The following is a 16,152-nucleotide window of genomic DNA, read 5'->3' on the forward strand; positions in this document are numbered from 1 at the left end:
TCATGCGGCCTTGGGCAACGCGACTTTCGCGAAGTGTAATGACTGGCTGCAGCAACCGAGGTATGGCGACGTCGTGTGCGTGTGCACAGGCCAGCACTCGCCCGCCGCCAGGCGATTTGAACCACTACTCGCGCCTGATTACGCAGCCGAAGGACCAGGGTGCGTCGCAGGCCATGCTCTACGCGACGAAGGGCATTGACAACGATGAAGACCTGAAGCGTGCCATGGTGGGTGTCGCCAGTGTGTGGTACGAAGGCAACCCCTGCAATGCGCATCTGCTGGGCATCGGTCAGACCATCCGCAACTCGATTGATCAGGCTGGTTTAACGGGCTACCAGTTCGGCACCGTGGGTGTCTCGGACGGTATTAGCATGGGCACATCGGCCATGTCGTACTCGCTTCCCAGCCGTGATTTGATTGCCGACAGTGTCGAGAGCTGTGTGGGTGGTCACTGGCTCGATGGTTGTGTCGTGGTGCCAGGTTGTGACAAGAACATGCCGGGTGTGCTCATGGCTCTGGGCCGCCTCAACCGCCCGGGTATTATGGTGTATGGTGGTACGATTCGCCCAGGCCACTGTGGCTCCATTGCTGGCTCGCTGGACATTGTGAGTGCGTTCCAGAGCTACGGTCAGTACCTCGCTTCGGGTGCGACGCCAGAGGCGGAGAAGGTGCGGTACGATACAGTGCGTCACGCATGCCCCGGAAACGGTGCGTGCGGTGGTATGTACACGGCCAACACGATGGCCTCGTGTGCCGAGGTGCTGGGTATGACGCTGCCAGGCAGCAGTTCGTTCCCTGCAGAGTACCCGGAGAAGCGGGCCGAATGTGATTCCATCGGTGAGACGATGCGTCTGCTACTCGAGAAGAACCTGCGTCCGCGTGACATTATGACGAAGAGCGCATTTGAGGATGCCATTGCGCTGACCATGGTGCTCGGTGGCTCGACCAATGCGGTGCTGCACTTGATTGCCATTGCGAAGAGTGTGGGTGTGGAGGTGACGATCGATGATTTCCAGCGCATTAGCGATGCGACGCCGTTCCTGGCCAACCTGAAGCCGAGTGGCAAGTATGTCATGGAGGATGTCCACACCATGCTGGGCGGTATCCCGTCGGTGGTGCACTACCTGATTGAGAACAAGCTGATGAAGGGTGAGCACATGACAGTGACGGGCCGTACGCTGCGTGAGAACTGCGAGCGCTGGGTCGCAGAACGTGGCCCGATGCCGATGGACCAGGACCTGCTCTACCCGGTGGACAAGCCGATCAAGGCAAGTGGCCACATTCGCGTGCTGTACGGCAACCTGGCACCCGGTGGTGCGGTGGCCAAGATTACCGGCAAGGAAGGTCTGTTCTTCTCGGGCAAGGCGCGTGTGTTTGACACGGAGGACGATCTGGTGCATGCGGTAGAGAAGAACGAAATCAAGAAGGGCGAGAAGACGGTGGTGATTCTCCGCTACAAGGGTCCTAAGGGTGGCCCTGGTATGCCTGAGATGCTCAAGCCGACCAGTCTCATCATGGGTGCCGGTCTGGGCCACGATGTGGCCTGCCTCACGGATGGTCGCTTCAGCGGTGGTTCGCACGGCTTCGTGATTGGCCACGTTGTGCCGGAAGCGCAGGAGGGTGGTCCGATTGCTCTCGTGCAGGACGGTGACACAATCACGATCGATGCGGAGAAGAACACCATCAATATCGAGGGCGTCACCGAGGACGAGCTTATTGGTCGTCGCGCTGCCTGGACGCCGCGCCCCCTCAAGGTGAGCCAGGGTGGTCTGTACAAGTACACACGGCTGGTTGCTGATGCCAGCCACGGCTGTGTGACGGATGCGTAAGATCATGGATAAATTATACGTAGATGGGCTCTATAGATACAGGTCGTCTACGAAAGGTAACCCTTCTTGAGCGCAATCTCCGCGTTGAGCACGGAGCTAGTGGCAGCGCCCAGCATGACATTGTTGACGAGGGACACAAACTTGATATCGAGGACAGGGTCTTTGCGGATACGGCCGACATTAACACCCGAGCCGTTCTGCCATTCACGGTCCAGACGCGGCTGGGGTCGGTCCACCTCATCATGTACGGTGATGGCCTGCTTCGGTGCACTATGGCAGCCCAGTGTCTGCGCCTCACAGGTGAACGCGCGAAGAGCTTCAGCGACTTGCTCAGGCGAGGGCGCAGGCTGCTTCTTGAAGCTCACACTAACACAAGCCAAGTGGCCATCGATCACGGGCACACGATTGCAGTGCGCGCTCACACGCAGGGGACTGGTCTCATGCAGATCAAAGGCCGTGTCATTGTCCTTCAGACCGCCTAGAATCTTGCTCGTTTCCCATTCAATCTTTTCCTCCTCGCCACTAATATACGGCACGACATTGTCGAGAATATCGAGCGAGCTCACACCAGGGTAGCCGGACCCACTGATGGCCTGCATCGTCTGCACCATGACAATATCCAGCGGGCCAAACGCGTCCTCCAGTGCCTTCAAGGCAACAACAACACCCGTTGTCGAGCAGTTCGCATTCGTCACAATATAGCCACGGTCCAGCGGTGGCGACATGGACTTCTGCTGATGGGGCAAAATAGACAAGTGCGACGGGTTAACCAGAGGCACAATGAGGGGGCACAGTGGGTCGCGGCGGTAGTTCTTTGCGTTGGAGAACACACGAAGGTTTGCAGCACGGAAAGCGGCTTCCACAGGCCCAGCAGGTGTGCTGTCCAAACCGCTAAACACAACCCCACACTCCTTGAACGCAGCGGGCTCACACTCATGCACGGTCATATCACGAACATTGGCAGGGATGGGCTGCACTTGCTTCCAGCGACCTGCCACCGCCTCATGGTACGGCTTGTTCGCCGACGACGCGCTCGCGCCAAGGGCGACCAGCTCAAAGTCAGGGTGGTTGCTTAACTGCAGGATAAAGCGCTGGCCGACAGTGCCAGTCGCGCCGAGCACACCGACTTTCACTTTTCCATTCGACATGATACGGTGGTTCTATGAAACGCACAAGCAGGCACAGTTGAGTCATGCCAGGCGCGTTTAGTCAATGCGTCAGAAAGCAACGGCCAATCCACCGCGTGGCACGGTGGGGGGCGAGCGCGAATTTTTTTAGAGGGTTGGAAAATTATAAATACAAGGCCCAGGTCCGTTTCTTTTTTCCTCACCTTTTCTGGCCTTTTGGCTTAGATCAAGTGTAGTATCTGTTCTTTACAAGTTAACGCTTGTAACTCCTCCCTCTGGGAGGATTTCCGTTAACCGTCTTTTTCGACGCGGGAAGCAGCCTGCAGGCTTGCTTGCAGCGCTTCAGCTTGTCCTTGGCACTACACTCCCGCCTTGAGACGAGCACCGTACTGCCGGCCTCTGGCCGGGCTTTTTTTATTGCTCGATTCTGCTTACGTAATCAAATTGGAGAGGTCAGAATGTCTTGCACGCGCGAGAAGGAAATTGAATAGCTTGATACTGTACGTAGACTATATCCTTGAAAGAACATTATGCAGGGAAGCGACGTACACCGGCTTGCGCTGGGTCTTCAGGGTCAAAGTCCGGCGCAAAGAAGAAACCAAGCACAAACACAACGTAGGCCAGCACAAGAATACTGCCGCGATGGTAGTTACTGCGTGCCTCATTATAGGTGTAGGTGAGGAGGAAAATGGAAAATACAATAGCAATGATGTCCCAGCGTGGGAAGAGAAGCGTGAAGGAGTGAGCCGCCATATCAAAACCTTCTTGCGGCATGTAGGAAGAATTGTACAGAGCACTAAAGCCCACCAGTACAGGAATTTGAATCAAGCACACTTGAAGTGCGTACGCAGATCCAATCTCAAGAGACAGGGCGATGTTGCCGTTCAGCGCAAAACTCATGGCATTCATAAATTCGGTGGTATTGGGCACAAGCGCAAAGATGGTCACGCCCACAAACTTGGCCGAGAGACCAGAGCCATTAATCACCACATCGACCAAGTCGACAATAATTTCGGCAATAACAGCATAGAGAACCGTACATCCCAGCAGGACGCTCAGCGAGAAGCCACGACTCCAGGACGGCCCATCATGGCCACCACCTCCCTCGTTCTCAGTCTCCTCTTCGTCTTGACTGGGTTGTTGCTTTTGCTGGCTGAAGATGTATTGGTACATACGCGCAGCTGCGTCAGCCAACGCATCTTCTGGACTCAGTTTAGGCTTGGCCGTGTCCTCAGGCGCCGAACTCGTAGGTTTGTTGTCTGAGGGCAGGTCAGGGACAGACGACGACATGGTCTTGGCCGCTAACGCAGCCGAGGCAGCTGCATTCGCGGCCTTCAGGCCCTTGGAGGGGCCAGCCGTAGGCATACGCTCCTGAGAGGCTGCATCCTGGTGCAACGGCAAACTTTGCTCCTCATTCGCATGCAGTAGGCGTTTGTACATAGCAGCACGGTGCAGTGGATGGATGGCTTCCGGCCCAATATTCGGAGTGCTATTCCAAATTTGCGATGCGTGTGTACGCAGAGAGAACCACAAACCGATACCATATGCCAGGAGTAGAACCACAGCACAGGCATAGACGAGACCTTTGACATTGGTTTGAAAGAAGGGGTCGTCTAGCGGGGACATGCGCTGGAAAGAGCACTGATCGCACTTCCAGCTATCGGCCGCCGAGTTGACGTCATTGGGGCATCCAGAGCATGCCATCTCAAATTTGCCGTAAATATGGTAAAAGAGGGTCGGTGTGAGGATACCGATGATGGCCATGATCAGCATCGTACTCGTTACACCAGCGGAGCGCGAGTTGAACTTTTGTTCCTTGCGCCGCATCGCACCCGAGCACATGCTCGTGCCAGGCATTAGCAAGACACCGGCCAGAATCGAACCGATAATCGAGCCCTCGACCAAGCTAGCCTTGCCTTCTGTTAGCGCGAGCGAGTAAAGAATCAACTCAATAATAGAACCAAACGTAGCGTTGATCACAGCACCCATTCCAATACTGCTCTGCGTACTGATACTTGCCACTGCCATACCAATGAAGTACGACAGAGGCATCACACTCGCCAAAGACAACCCAAAGATAAGACCATCCGAGATGAGTGTACCCAGCAGACCCTCCTTAAGTCCATGACGCAGACAATATGGCCGCACGAGGAAGAAAAGGATGATGGTGAAAAACACCACAGGCACCGTATTCACAAAGAGAATGTTCACACCGCCTACCGTGTACTTGAAGTACTCCCTGCCCATGGCCTTGTAGGTGCACAATAAGATGGTACTGCGACGCTTGGATGTGCCCTTCTTGCGGTGCTGACGCTTAATGCGAGGAGCAAGATTGCCTGGGTGCAACACCTGCCGCATTTGCTCCGGCTCATCCGAGTCCTTCACCTTGAGCACACGTGTGTCGATGTGCAAGGGGGAGCGGAAATGCAACGCAAGAGGCTGCTTGGCCATGTTCTTCAGCAGCAACCAGCTCACTTTGGCCATCGGGATCGTGAACACAAAGCTCCAGCAGAGCAGGCAGACCAGTCCCAGCGCAGGGAAAAGCACAAAGATGTACAGCAAAGCATAAACGATAATACCACCGATGCGCTTCGGCACACCCACATCATTCCCATTCTCATCAAATACGTAATGGTACAATTTCTTCTCTTGTGAAATACGCTCCTTCTCGGAAAGAGGCGACTCGGCCGTGTCGTCTTCAACGCCACTATACAGCGAATGGTGAGGATGCTCAGAATTCAAAGGTGTATTTTCATCAGGAACTTCACCGGCATCATCATGCTCGTCCATATTCACTTCATGTTCGTGAACAGTAGGCAGCCGGCAAGGTCCATGGCGGTGGCCACCAGCATGCGAGCATTCCACTTCCACGTAGTTGCCGAAAGGCCATAAAATATATGTGCCAAGGCCATAGAGTGTATGAGAGTACATAATACCGCCTTTGGGGACAAAGTACAAAATCCCTGAGCAGATAAAGCAGAGGAGACTCAACCAAACACCAAACACGATACACCAGAGCAAATTGCCAGGCCACGAAGCACGATCCGTGTGTAAGCCCGGCATCGAACGCACAGCTGAGTTGGCAGTACGCTGGATCGAGCGGGACTTTTTGTATAGAGCTGGCTTCCAAATCGGCAGACCAAAAGGATGCTCGATGTTCAGGGCGTCCTGTCGATCTTTGACGGTGTATTCGAGATCGTTTTCGTCCAAATCATCTTCCAGCTCGTTCTCGTCGATAGATTCTTGGATTGCTGAGTCGTCCATCATATCTGTGAAGCTCACATGGCCTGCATGTTCACTTTCCCCAGCAGAGTCGTATTCGCGACCCATACTACATCCGGCCGCGTCGCTGAGCATGCTGTGCCGCATAGGCGTATCACGGTACGATGTAGAGGGTCCAGGACGATGCATCGTCTTGGAATGGATATCTGTTCCCTCGGATGTTGTAGAGAGGGCTGATTCTTGCTCAAGTTCACGCTCACGCTGTTTCAGCCATTTCTCACGTCGACGTTCCCGAATACGATGTCGGATCAGGGCCTCACCACGGTCTTCTGACACGTATTCATCGTCGGGCTTGTCGAAGTTGATGACTCTGCCATTGTTCTCTTCGTTATCCCCATGCTGAAATGTGGCAGAGCCAGGACCATGTCGCATCGCACTCTGGCTGAACGAACGCTCCATCATCGGGGCGGTCGGCATGTGACGTTCATTTGCCATGGACGATGACAAACCTGACGTGGAATTCCGTTTACCAATTGGCCCTCCAGGCCGGTCATTGGGCGTTGTTGAGGCCATCCCAGATATAGTGACGGTCCAGCGCACAGGCTAAGTTGGCACTAGTCCGAGCGAGCCGCACGCGCACTCTTATGTCACACGTGGCCAGGGGTCTTTGTGTGATTCGTTGTTCTATAGAGCCATGATATGCGCCCATCACAAGACACACTATAGATCTTTGGTCATGTCTCTGATTTCTATACATACAGGCTCTGTGACATCTGGGCATAGGTTGCACGCCGTCGTCGGGGACGAGGCCGGGTAGGTAAACGTACCCAAGCATCCTTGCGACAGGTTGGGCATGTGACCCATTTGCCAATCGTATCTTGCTGGTTGCGTGCGAAGCCTTGGTCTGTGTGAATGCTCGATATCATATCTGGTGTTATGCAAGTATCATTTTCGTCATCATTTTCGTTGTCGTCATCATCTTCATCATCTTCATAGTCAGAATACATGTCAGCTTGGGTCCCCATCTCAACCCGTATTCCTGTGCACAGACAGTCAAGGTGGATATGGTGGCGGCAAGGAAGCAACTCAATCTTTTGCGAATATTGCTTCTCATCATCGTAGTAGGCAGGAAGGCAGGCAGGTGCATCACACCGCAGGTCAGCTTTGCGCTCCTTCTCGCGCACGAGCTCACGAATAGACTGCGTCGTGAGCCCTTTCGGTGAGCCGTCCTCTTCAATCGGTAAAGGTTCACGACAAAAAGGACATGTCCATTTGCTTGGTGGTTTGCTGGAGAGCCACTCAAGAAGGCATCCAGCATGGAGAGTGTGCAGCCCGGAGCAAGGCACTGCAACTACGGCCTCGTTTTCGCTTGACTCCTCCCCTGCGAACCACGCAGGCCGATCTTCAGTCGCGTATGGTTCCAAGCAAATACCACAGCCTGTAACAGTTTTAGCCTCCGTATCTTCAGCAGCGATACCATAGATACTGATATCACTCAGACCAAAGTAGCCCATCCGACCGCGCAGTTCGCTGTCCACTCGCTCTAGTGATTTGACGTACTTCTTGGCCTTTTCCTGGTCAGGCTCTTCGTCCCGCTGACTGGGGCGCATCGCGAATGTCAAGTGGAATGGAAGGCCTGCAATGTGGACATTTCGCTGAGTATCAGTGGGGTCGTCTGGCGCAGGTTGCTGGACACGATCGAGGACGGGCCATGCCATGCTTGTGCTAGCATCGTACAGGAATCCGAAAGGAAATGGAGAGGCTTCAGGTGGAATGAAAAGTAGGAAATGAGAGCCTCGGTTCGTTCCACCTTGCTCATCTGCGGTGGAAGTGGCACGGTTGGTATTGTCAGCCGACTCGGAAGGCCGTGGAGGCGTAGGCATTGGCACCGTGTTCGTGGCACCAATGGATGCCGGTGCAGGTGTTGCGCTTTCAGAGTCATCCTGGGTATTTGCCTCGAGAGGTGGGTCTGTGGTATGACTCTGCTCCTCGGCAGAAGTCGGAGTAGGGCTGGTGTCAGAGGGAGAAGCTGAAGAAGCATCGAATTCTGTGGGCTCCATAGACGGCGTAAGAACATCGCGTATACGGGTTGCCCAAGAGTTCAGTATTGACCATAGGTTAGGACTATGCTGTTCTGAGTGGATATCTTCAGGGGCGGTCTCAGGATCAAGTCGCGTCGGCGGTTGCTGAGAGACGTCCGTGACGTCTGTGGGCTGAGCCTCCAGTGTTGGACCATCCGACTGTGGATCCGTTGTGTGTATCATAGAGCTTGCTAGCGATTCAGGTGCATCCACATCTGCTTGCCAAGGGGTAGAAATAGGACGTTGCATCGGAGATAAGGAGGATGGTGGCAAAACATGATGCGGTGGTGAAGAGATAGTGATTATGCGTGGTTCTGTAACAGTTCTGATATTATCATCTTCATTTGGCAAAGCCGAGTCTATAGGACTCGGATCGGGGGGTACCATGGCGGTGGCGATGATAGTGATACCTGGGTTATCCGCACAGATAGGGTTAAGGAGAGTATGGGCAAAGGTTCCCCACAAATGACTAATGCACTTAATAAGGCGTTTCTTTCCAAAAATGGGGCGCATTTCGAGAGTGCCTGAAATCGGTCAAGGGTTTCCAGTGGTCTCTAGGAATCGGGGGCTGTAAAAAAAAAATATAAACCACTATGACGGCAGATGAAGATTCCAAGCCGAAACAGCCCCCCCATGGAGAGAGGAGGGAGTCATCTCATGCCAAAGAGAGTCCTACCAAGGCATCAGAAACTGAGAAAGAGACAAAATGCGACGCCAGTACGAGCCAGACTTCCAATGCACCAGAAAAGTCGTCGATCGCATCACCAGTCATGGCGAGCCATTCTCGTGAGCCTGTGAAGAAGAGGCCCTCACAACTTGGAGCTATGGCTGGAAGGAAGAAAAGAAAAAGCTTGCTAGGGGAAATGAGTGCTGCTATCACATCCCAGCCCAAGAAACTTAACACACTGGAAAAATCGAAAATGGACTGGGAAGCCTACAAAGGCAATACGTCTTTACCAAATGAAAAGAAAGAGACCATGAGTGCGTCTGAGCGCGAAGAACTCGAGGCGCAGACGCAGGGTGGTGGTAGCGGTCTTGGCGATGTGAAAGGCTACTTACACCGTAAAGAGTTTCTCGATCGCGTGCAAGATCGCATCAATGCGCAAGAATACGAAGCCCATGTATCCAAGCGCCGTTCATAGAAACAATAGCATCTATGTACTATATCATGCCTAATTGATTTATAAGTGAATGATCGTCATTGTCAAAATTCAAAAAAAAAGAGCAAACTGGGCCCATTTTAAGAATGGTAAAAAGAAGTTCCCAATCCGGGAGTCGAACCCGGGTCTTGTCGGCGCCACACAGTAGAACATATGAGAGCGACATATACTAGCCGTTGTACTAACTAGGAGAACTGATAGTAGCGAACCCCAAATTATGCGCTATGATCCTGTGCTTAACGGAAACCCGCCACGGTTCGGATCGAGGCCTGTGAGGATTGCCGTTTCAGCCGAGAGCGCAGGGAATTCCGGTCATTCTCATCAAGAGCTGAGGATGCCCTCGTTGAGTGTACCATCTCGCTTGGTGAAAACCCTGTCGTAGTGTCCATTAAGGTAGGCACAACGTCCACTTGTCCTTTCACAGGGAACATTAAAGAAGGTGTCACCGAGACAATACTTGATGTTCGCTTGCGACTGGAAGGAATATCATCATGCATGCGACTCAAATAGGAGGGTTCATCAGGCATAAGGCATGCACCCGGTGTACCCACACTGCTGTCTGTGCTCGCTGCTTGGCGCTGAGGAATGCCGGGTACAGATCGAAGGCGTGAGCTGGTAATACCATCGTATCGCTGCGTTGTCTGACTCAGTGCCTGATCAGACGACGGCGTAAATGATGCACTGGACGTGGATACACGAGACAACAGCTGGGGACGTGACGGTTCAGCAAACATGACCGATTTGCGACTGGAGACGGAGGGTGCTCGTCCCGCGCGTCTCTCTGGCACAACTTTTTGCATATAGTTCGTACTGTCCTTCAACGGCGGGGCCTTGACAGCTGAAGCCTTCTTCTGCGTACCAGAGAATGGGAAGATGCGGGAAATACGGCAAGACAATGCCGATACTTCTGCGTTGGAGAGCGTTGCGCTCATCTTGCGCTCTAGATCGGGTGCTGACCACTGCTGCCCTTCTGAAGCGACACGCCTAAATGGCGTAAGGTTCAACTGCGTAGCCCTATCACGACCTTCTTGCAGGTAGCGAGACCATGCTGTATAGGTATCTTGCACTAACATAGGCTCCTTTTCCTTGATGGCGTTCCGCATGATCAGATAAGCCTCCAAAAACAAAACACCCAGGTGAATGCGAACCAGATCCACGTCTGGCATAGTATGCTCTGTGAGTTCATCCAGCTCTGCGCGTGCTTCGAAGGCCGCAACGCGTGTCAATGCATCTCGCATAGCACTCCAAATAGACTCGCGCGTAGGCTCAGAGGGCATACAGTTCTGCAGGCGAGCTTCTGGGTGCAAGAGCTCGCATGAGCGAGGGAAAAGCAGAAGCAACGACCATGCAATATCTGCATGCTTGTCATCTGTACGAAGCATCTGCAGAGCCTCAGGAGCACAGACCAGCGTAGAGAGCAATGTCAGTGTCTGGCTCAACATATGCACTTTTGTAGCATCACGCTGCTGCTCAATACTTGCGAGCAGGAGCTGAAGTCCACACAATGCCCACGCAATGCCGCGCAGCGTGTCACGTTCGAATAGAACGACATTCGATCGAGACAGACCAAGACCAAACATCTTTGCCAGGAAAATGCAAGCATACTCTGATTCCAAGTCTGAGGCCCTGCGTAAAAGCACAGCAGCCAGGGCGTACCGTTGCGCCATGTATGCCATTTGCGCTTCCCAAAGGATCCGATCTACATCGGTAGCTCCTTGAATCGTCTCGAACACAAATTTTTCATGCTCGATACGCTTGGATGCGTACATTCGCATACTATCCTGTTTGATTTGTGGTGCTGCGCGGTGGAACGTTTCTTCAGCCTCTACGAGGCCCAAGCCACAGTCCGTACTGCGCTGACGGAGTTTGTCAAAGAGATAGGCATTGTAGACCTGGATGCTCGTTGGTGTTTTCTGTACATCTCCTAGCTTTTCTTCACTAGCACCGATCCTACTCATGCCTTGCTGCCATAGGGCCGGAATGGACCGATGCCCTAGCAGCGTCGGGCGCCAGAGATCCATACCGTGCAAAGCCGTGTCGAAGCGCGTGTTGTGGTCCGACACACCTCGGCGCGCGTCGAGACAAGTGGAGAACGGAAGATGTCCAATCAAGGCGAGGCAAAATAAAAGAGACTATTATTATATGGAATGCAAAAGTAGGTCTATGGTCTCAGGCACGCTGGAGTTTCAAGATGGCGTAGAACACCAGGCGGTAGATAATCACGATGCATACAAGGATGGCAGCCTGACCACCAAGGTCCACTTCGTTGAGCTGGAGACCTTTGATAATCGAGTCGCCTGACGACGCACACTTGTCTTCCGCCGAGACAGGCCATTGACATGTGCAGTCGTTGCATGGGAATTGGAGCCCCATTAGATCTGTACGTGCCAAGAGAGCAAATGCGTATGTCTCGTAGTTGATAAAGTGTGCCCAGTAGTACCAAAATCTAGGCAAATTGACGGTGCGGATGAAGTAGCCTTGTGTGCACATCCAGAACCCATTCAAGAAGGCAGCCAACGCCAATGCAGCCACAAAGATCGGGACGAGAGCCGCAATGAGGAGTGATTGCATCTCTGCTGCCAATATGCCCAGGTACAGGAACACGAGCCAGCGCCAAAAGGCTACGCCTCCAGGATGCAGCCCAATCGACCAATAGCACAGAATAGCAAACACCAGCGAACAGATGAACAGGAACGGCAGTGAGACAATTGTATTCGCCAATGTAAAGGGCCCAGGGCCGTACAAGCCATTGGAACGCTCACGCAGCAACACGCCGCGCTCCTCCAAGAAACTTGGGATACCTGCAACGCTCATAAAGCCCAAGAATGCCACCGAGAAGAAATGCACAGACAGGCGGTCTTGTACATGTGTATCATTTTGCGGTAGATTGACCCAGATGGTAGCTAGCAGAACACCCATACCAATGTACATGCCAAAACGCACACCATAGGCGAGCAGATTTCGCCGGTAGTTGAGCAGATTGCGGCGAGACAGTGTCCACGTCGTACCCCAGAAACTGTGCTTGTTGAAGCGCAGATCATGCATGTTATCATTGCTCATATTGTGCTCTGGCTTGTCCACATGCGTGCGGTCGTGCAAAAATTGCTCGCCTGTGGTCTTCCAGCGCTCAGCCCATTGCAGGACGGTCATACCGTAGCCATGGTTCGCATCCGATTCCATGTCGCCTGTTTTCTCGACCAACTTAAAATCGTCACTGACAAGGCGCATCATATGATCCGCTGGGTTTGTAAATGTGCCGCATGGCTGGCCGTTCGCCTCGAAGTACGGTGCCACCAGTTCAATGGGTCCTGTGTATACGGTTTTACCATGGGCCAGCAGCAAGACATTCGAAAAGAGACGGAAGATGTCCCAGTTGGGACTGTGAATCGTGGCCACAATAGCAATATCATACATCTTAGCAAACTGCTGGATGCTGTGCATCACTTCGTAGGCCGTGTGGATATCCAAACCGGATGTAGGCTCATCTAGGAACAGTAGCGAAGGCATCGCTACCAAGCTGCATCCAATGGTGACGCGACGTTTTTGGCCACCACTGATGCCACGCTGAATGGGTGTGCCAATCTTGTTATGAGCCACACCGCGCAGACCCAAGCCATCTAGGACAGCGTCCACACGTTCGTTGATTTCCGCCGCTGTTGACGATTTGTCCATACTCAACTTGGCAGAGTACCAAAGAGTTTCGCGAACGGTAAGGACACCAAGTAAGGCGTCATGCTGCTCGACATAATTCGAGATGCTCTTCACTGGGTGATCTCCTGGCACTTTAATCGAGCCAGAGGTTGCTTGCTTGCGGTCAGCCAGCACATCGAGAAGAGTGCTCTTGCCGGCACCGCTAGGACCCATGATGGCCAACATGTCACCACCCTTGACTTGACCAGAGATGGAATCGAGTAGCATCACTTTACTAGGGGCATCGGGGTTCCTTGATCGCTTGGCGAAAGGCCACATGGAACTCTTTGCATTCACAGTATAGGTCACGTCCGTCCATGAGAGACGACTCATGATGTGGGTTGACGATGGCCTTTATCAGACCCAGGCCCCTACTCCTTAAATAAGTTCAGCGCATTGCTTGTTGCCACAACGTCCAGCGCTTTTTTTGCCAAGCGTTTCCGCCGGACTCCGTCTAGGGCCCATGGGCTACTGAGGGGGCGTATCATCTTGCACATGCCCCGCCAAGCGAGCTAAACCCATGCAGCCTCCACATTTTAATAAAATAAGATCCAATCAATGCAGCCCAGGAACTAATAGGATGTCCGCCGGACTCGCTAGGGTATCCTAGTCTGACTGAAGGCTCAACGGACCTCCTTTCTACAGAGGCATGCACCAATAAGCCCCACAAATATCATTTATTCGACCATAAACACAAAACAGGGGATGCCTACTTAGGATCTATGCTTAAGCAGCGTAACGTTGGAATTTGAATGTTGTCCTTTGGAGAACGGAAGACGTCCAATCAAGGCGAGGCAAAATAAAAGAGAGACTATTATTCCATGGGATGCAAAAGTAGGTCTATGGTCTCAGGCACGCTGGAGTTTCAAGATGGCGTAGAACACCAGGCGGTAGATAATCACAATGCATACAAGGATGGCAGCCTGACCACCAAGGTCCACTTCGTTGAGCTGGAGACCTTTGATAATCGAGTCGCCTGACGACGCACACTTGTCTTCCGCCGAGACAGGCCATTGACATGTGCAGTCGTTGCATGGGAATTGGAGCCCCATTAGATCTGTACGTGCCAAGAGAGCAAATGCGTATGTCTCGTAGTTGATAAAGTGTGCCCAGTAGTACCAAAATCTAGGCAAATTGACGGTGCGGATAAAGTAGCCTTGTGTGCACATCCAAAATCCGTTGACAAATGCCACCAAGGCCAGAGCGGCAATAAATATGGGTACCAAAGCCGCAATCAAAAGTGATTGCATTTCTGCAGCCACGACACCGAGGTATAAGAACGCAAGCCAGCGCCAAAATGGTACACCACCAGGATGTAACCCAATCGACCAATAGCACAGAATAGCGAAGACCAAGGAGCAAATAAACAGAAAGGGAAGTGTCATAATTGTATTTGCTAACGTAAATGCCCCTGGGCCATACAGACCATTGGACCGTTCACGGATAAGCACACCACGCTCTTCTAAGAAACTTGGAATACCACCGACACTCATGAAACCGAGGAATGCCACTGCAAAAAAGTGCACAGAAAGACGATCTTGCACGTGTGCATCATTTTGTGGTAGATTTACCCAAACTGTCGCTAGGAGTACACCAATACCAATGTACATGGCGAAGCGCACACCGTAAGCAAGCATGTTCCTAAGGTAATTGATCAAATTTCGGTGGGACAGCGTCCATGTTGTACTCCAAAAGCTATGCTTGTTGAAGCGCAGGTCATGTACATCATCTTTACCCACATCGTATTCAACCTTGACATCTTGCTTGCGCTCACGCAGGAACTGAATGCCAGTGGCCTTCCAACGCTCAGCCCATTGAAGTACAGACATATCGCCATCCGTACCGGCATCAGCTTCCATATCACCTGTCTTATGGACCAATTTGAAATCATCACTTACAAGACGCATCATATGATCTGCTGGATTGGTAAATGTAGCGCATGGCTGGCCATTCAGCTCAAAGTACGGAGCGACGAGCTCAATGGGTCCATAGTACACGGTTTTCCCATGCGCCAAAAGCATGACTTCTGAGAACAGACGGAAGATATCCCAATTGGGACTGTGAATCGTAGCCACAATAGCAATGTTATATGACTTTGCAAATGTCTGAATGCTGTGCATTACCGCATAGGCCGTGTGAATGTCTAGGCCAGATGTCGGCTCGTCTAAGAATAGGAGCGAAGGCATTGTCACAAGACTGCATCCAATGGTGACGCGACGTTTTTGGCCACCACTGATGCCACGCTGAATGGGTGTGCCAATCTTGTTATGAGCCACACCGCGCAGACCCAAGCCATCTAGGACAGCGTCCACACGTTCGTTGATTTCCGCCGCTGTTGACGATTTGTCCATACTCAACTTGGCAGAGTACCAAAGAGTTTCGCGAACGGTAAGGACACCAAGTAAGGCGTCATGCTGCTCGACATAATTCGAGATGCTTTTCACTGGATGATCTCCCGGCACTTGGATTATGCCGGACGTTGCTTGTTTGCGGTCAGCCAGCACATCGAGAAGAGTGCTCTTGCCGGCGCCACTAGGACCCATGATGGCCAACATTTCGCCACCTTTAACCTGACCCGAGATAGAGTCCAACAAGGTCACCTTGGAAACCGTAGTAGATTCTCTTGTTCCCTTCTTGAAGGGCCGGAAAGATCTCTTCTTTTTGATTGTATACGTCACATCCGTCCACGCTAGACGACTCATGGTGAGGCTAGTATAAGGTCATATTTCAAGGTCAGCTTCGCTATTTAAATAAGAATAGATTTCTGTATAGTGCCACAACTTTTGGGGCTATTGCGTTTCGAAAATACATCATCACTCTGGCTCCGCTTTCGCACTTAGGGCAAAAATGCAAGCGTATTATTATTGTGCGCATTTTATCTCGCTTTTCCCCACTCCAATGCCAATATTTTAAACCAATATCGTCCAATACTTCTAAGCGATTCAGTGACCTACATCCGCGGACTCCTGCTTTCATAGCCTTACGCAGTTTCATCTTCACGTAGTAACAGATTTCATTGGTTCAAAAACTCCAAGGAGCTAGG

General features: G+C 52.3%; 8 protein-coding genes across 8 annotated transcripts; 2 read left to right on the forward strand and 6 right to left on the reverse strand.

The window, feature by feature from the left end:
- Nucleotides 1–62: 62 nt before the first annotated feature.
- Malapachy_2214 (dihydroxy-acid dehydratase) lies at nucleotides 63–1,829 on the forward strand (the record flags this gene model as incomplete). Its single annotated transcript, XM_018136706.1, has 1 exon — nucleotides 63–1,829. One exon carries the CDS (start codon nucleotides 63–65, stop codon nucleotides 1,827–1,829), a length of 1,767 nt encoding a protein of 588 aa, XP_017993340.1.
- Nucleotides 1,830–1,876: 47 nt separating this feature from the next.
- Nucleotides 1,877–2,977, reverse strand: Malapachy_2218 (aspartate-semialdehyde dehydrogenase; the record flags this gene model as incomplete). Its single annotated transcript, XM_018136710.1, has 1 exon — nucleotides 1,877–2,977. One exon carries the CDS (start codon nucleotides 2,975–2,977, stop codon nucleotides 1,877–1,879), a length of 1,101 nt encoding a protein of 366 aa, XP_017993336.1.
- A 507-nt stretch (nucleotides 2,978–3,484) lies between these two features.
- Malapachy_2220 (membrane transporter) lies at nucleotides 3,485–6,673 on the reverse strand (the record flags this gene model as incomplete). The annotated part of the gene is made up of 1 exon (XM_018136712.1): nucleotides 3,485–6,673. The coding sequence occupies one exon, from the start codon at nucleotides 6,671–6,673 to the stop codon at nucleotides 3,485–3,487; it is 3,189 nt and encodes a 1,062-aa protein (XP_017992800.1).
- Nucleotides 6,674–7,366: 693 nt separating this feature from the next.
- Nucleotides 7,367–8,508, reverse strand: Malapachy_2257 (hypothetical protein; the record flags this gene model as incomplete). The annotated part of the gene is made up of 2 exons (XM_018136749.1): nucleotides 7,367–7,377; nucleotides 7,611–8,508. 2 exons carry the CDS (start codon nucleotides 8,506–8,508, stop codon nucleotides 7,367–7,369), a joined length of 909 nt encoding a protein of 302 aa, XP_017992826.1.
- A 614-nt stretch (nucleotides 8,509–9,122) lies between these two features.
- Malapachy_2250 (swr1-complex protein 5) lies at nucleotides 9,123–9,401 on the forward strand (the record flags this gene model as incomplete). The annotated part of the gene is made up of 1 exon (XM_018136742.1): nucleotides 9,123–9,401. One exon carries the CDS (start codon nucleotides 9,123–9,125, stop codon nucleotides 9,399–9,401), a length of 279 nt encoding a protein of 92 aa, XP_017992823.1.
- A 254-nt stretch (nucleotides 9,402–9,655) lies between these two features.
- Nucleotides 9,656–11,440, reverse strand: Malapachy_2254 (hypothetical protein; the record flags this gene model as incomplete). Its single annotated transcript, XM_018136746.1, has 1 exon — nucleotides 9,656–11,440. The coding sequence occupies one exon, from the start codon at nucleotides 11,438–11,440 to the stop codon at nucleotides 9,656–9,658; it is 1,785 nt and encodes a 594-aa protein (XP_017992827.1).
- Nucleotides 11,441–11,588: 148 nt separating this feature from the next.
- Malapachy_2232 (p-loop containing nucleoside triphosphate hydrolase protein) lies at nucleotides 11,589–13,442 on the reverse strand (the record flags this gene model as incomplete). Its single annotated transcript, XM_018136724.1, has 1 exon — nucleotides 11,589–13,442. The coding sequence occupies one exon, from the start codon at nucleotides 13,440–13,442 to the stop codon at nucleotides 11,589–11,591; it is 1,854 nt and encodes a 617-aa protein (XP_017993450.1).
- A 515-nt stretch (nucleotides 13,443–13,957) lies between these two features.
- Malapachy_2233 (p-loop containing nucleoside triphosphate hydrolase protein) lies at nucleotides 13,958–15,811 on the reverse strand (the record flags this gene model as incomplete). Its single annotated transcript, XM_018136725.1, has 1 exon — nucleotides 13,958–15,811. The coding sequence occupies one exon, from the start codon at nucleotides 15,809–15,811 to the stop codon at nucleotides 13,958–13,960; it is 1,854 nt and encodes a 617-aa protein (XP_017993451.1).
- Between the last annotated feature and the right edge of the window lie 341 nt (nucleotides 15,812–16,152).

The sequence above is a fragment of the Malassezia pachydermatis genome (genome assembly GCF_001278385.1).
Source record: "Malassezia pachydermatis strain CBS 1879 chromosome Unknown scaffold2, whole genome shotgun sequence".
In the NCBI taxonomy this organism is placed as follows: domain Eukaryota; kingdom Fungi; phylum Basidiomycota; class Malasseziomycetes; order Malasseziales; family Malasseziaceae; genus Malassezia; species Malassezia pachydermatis.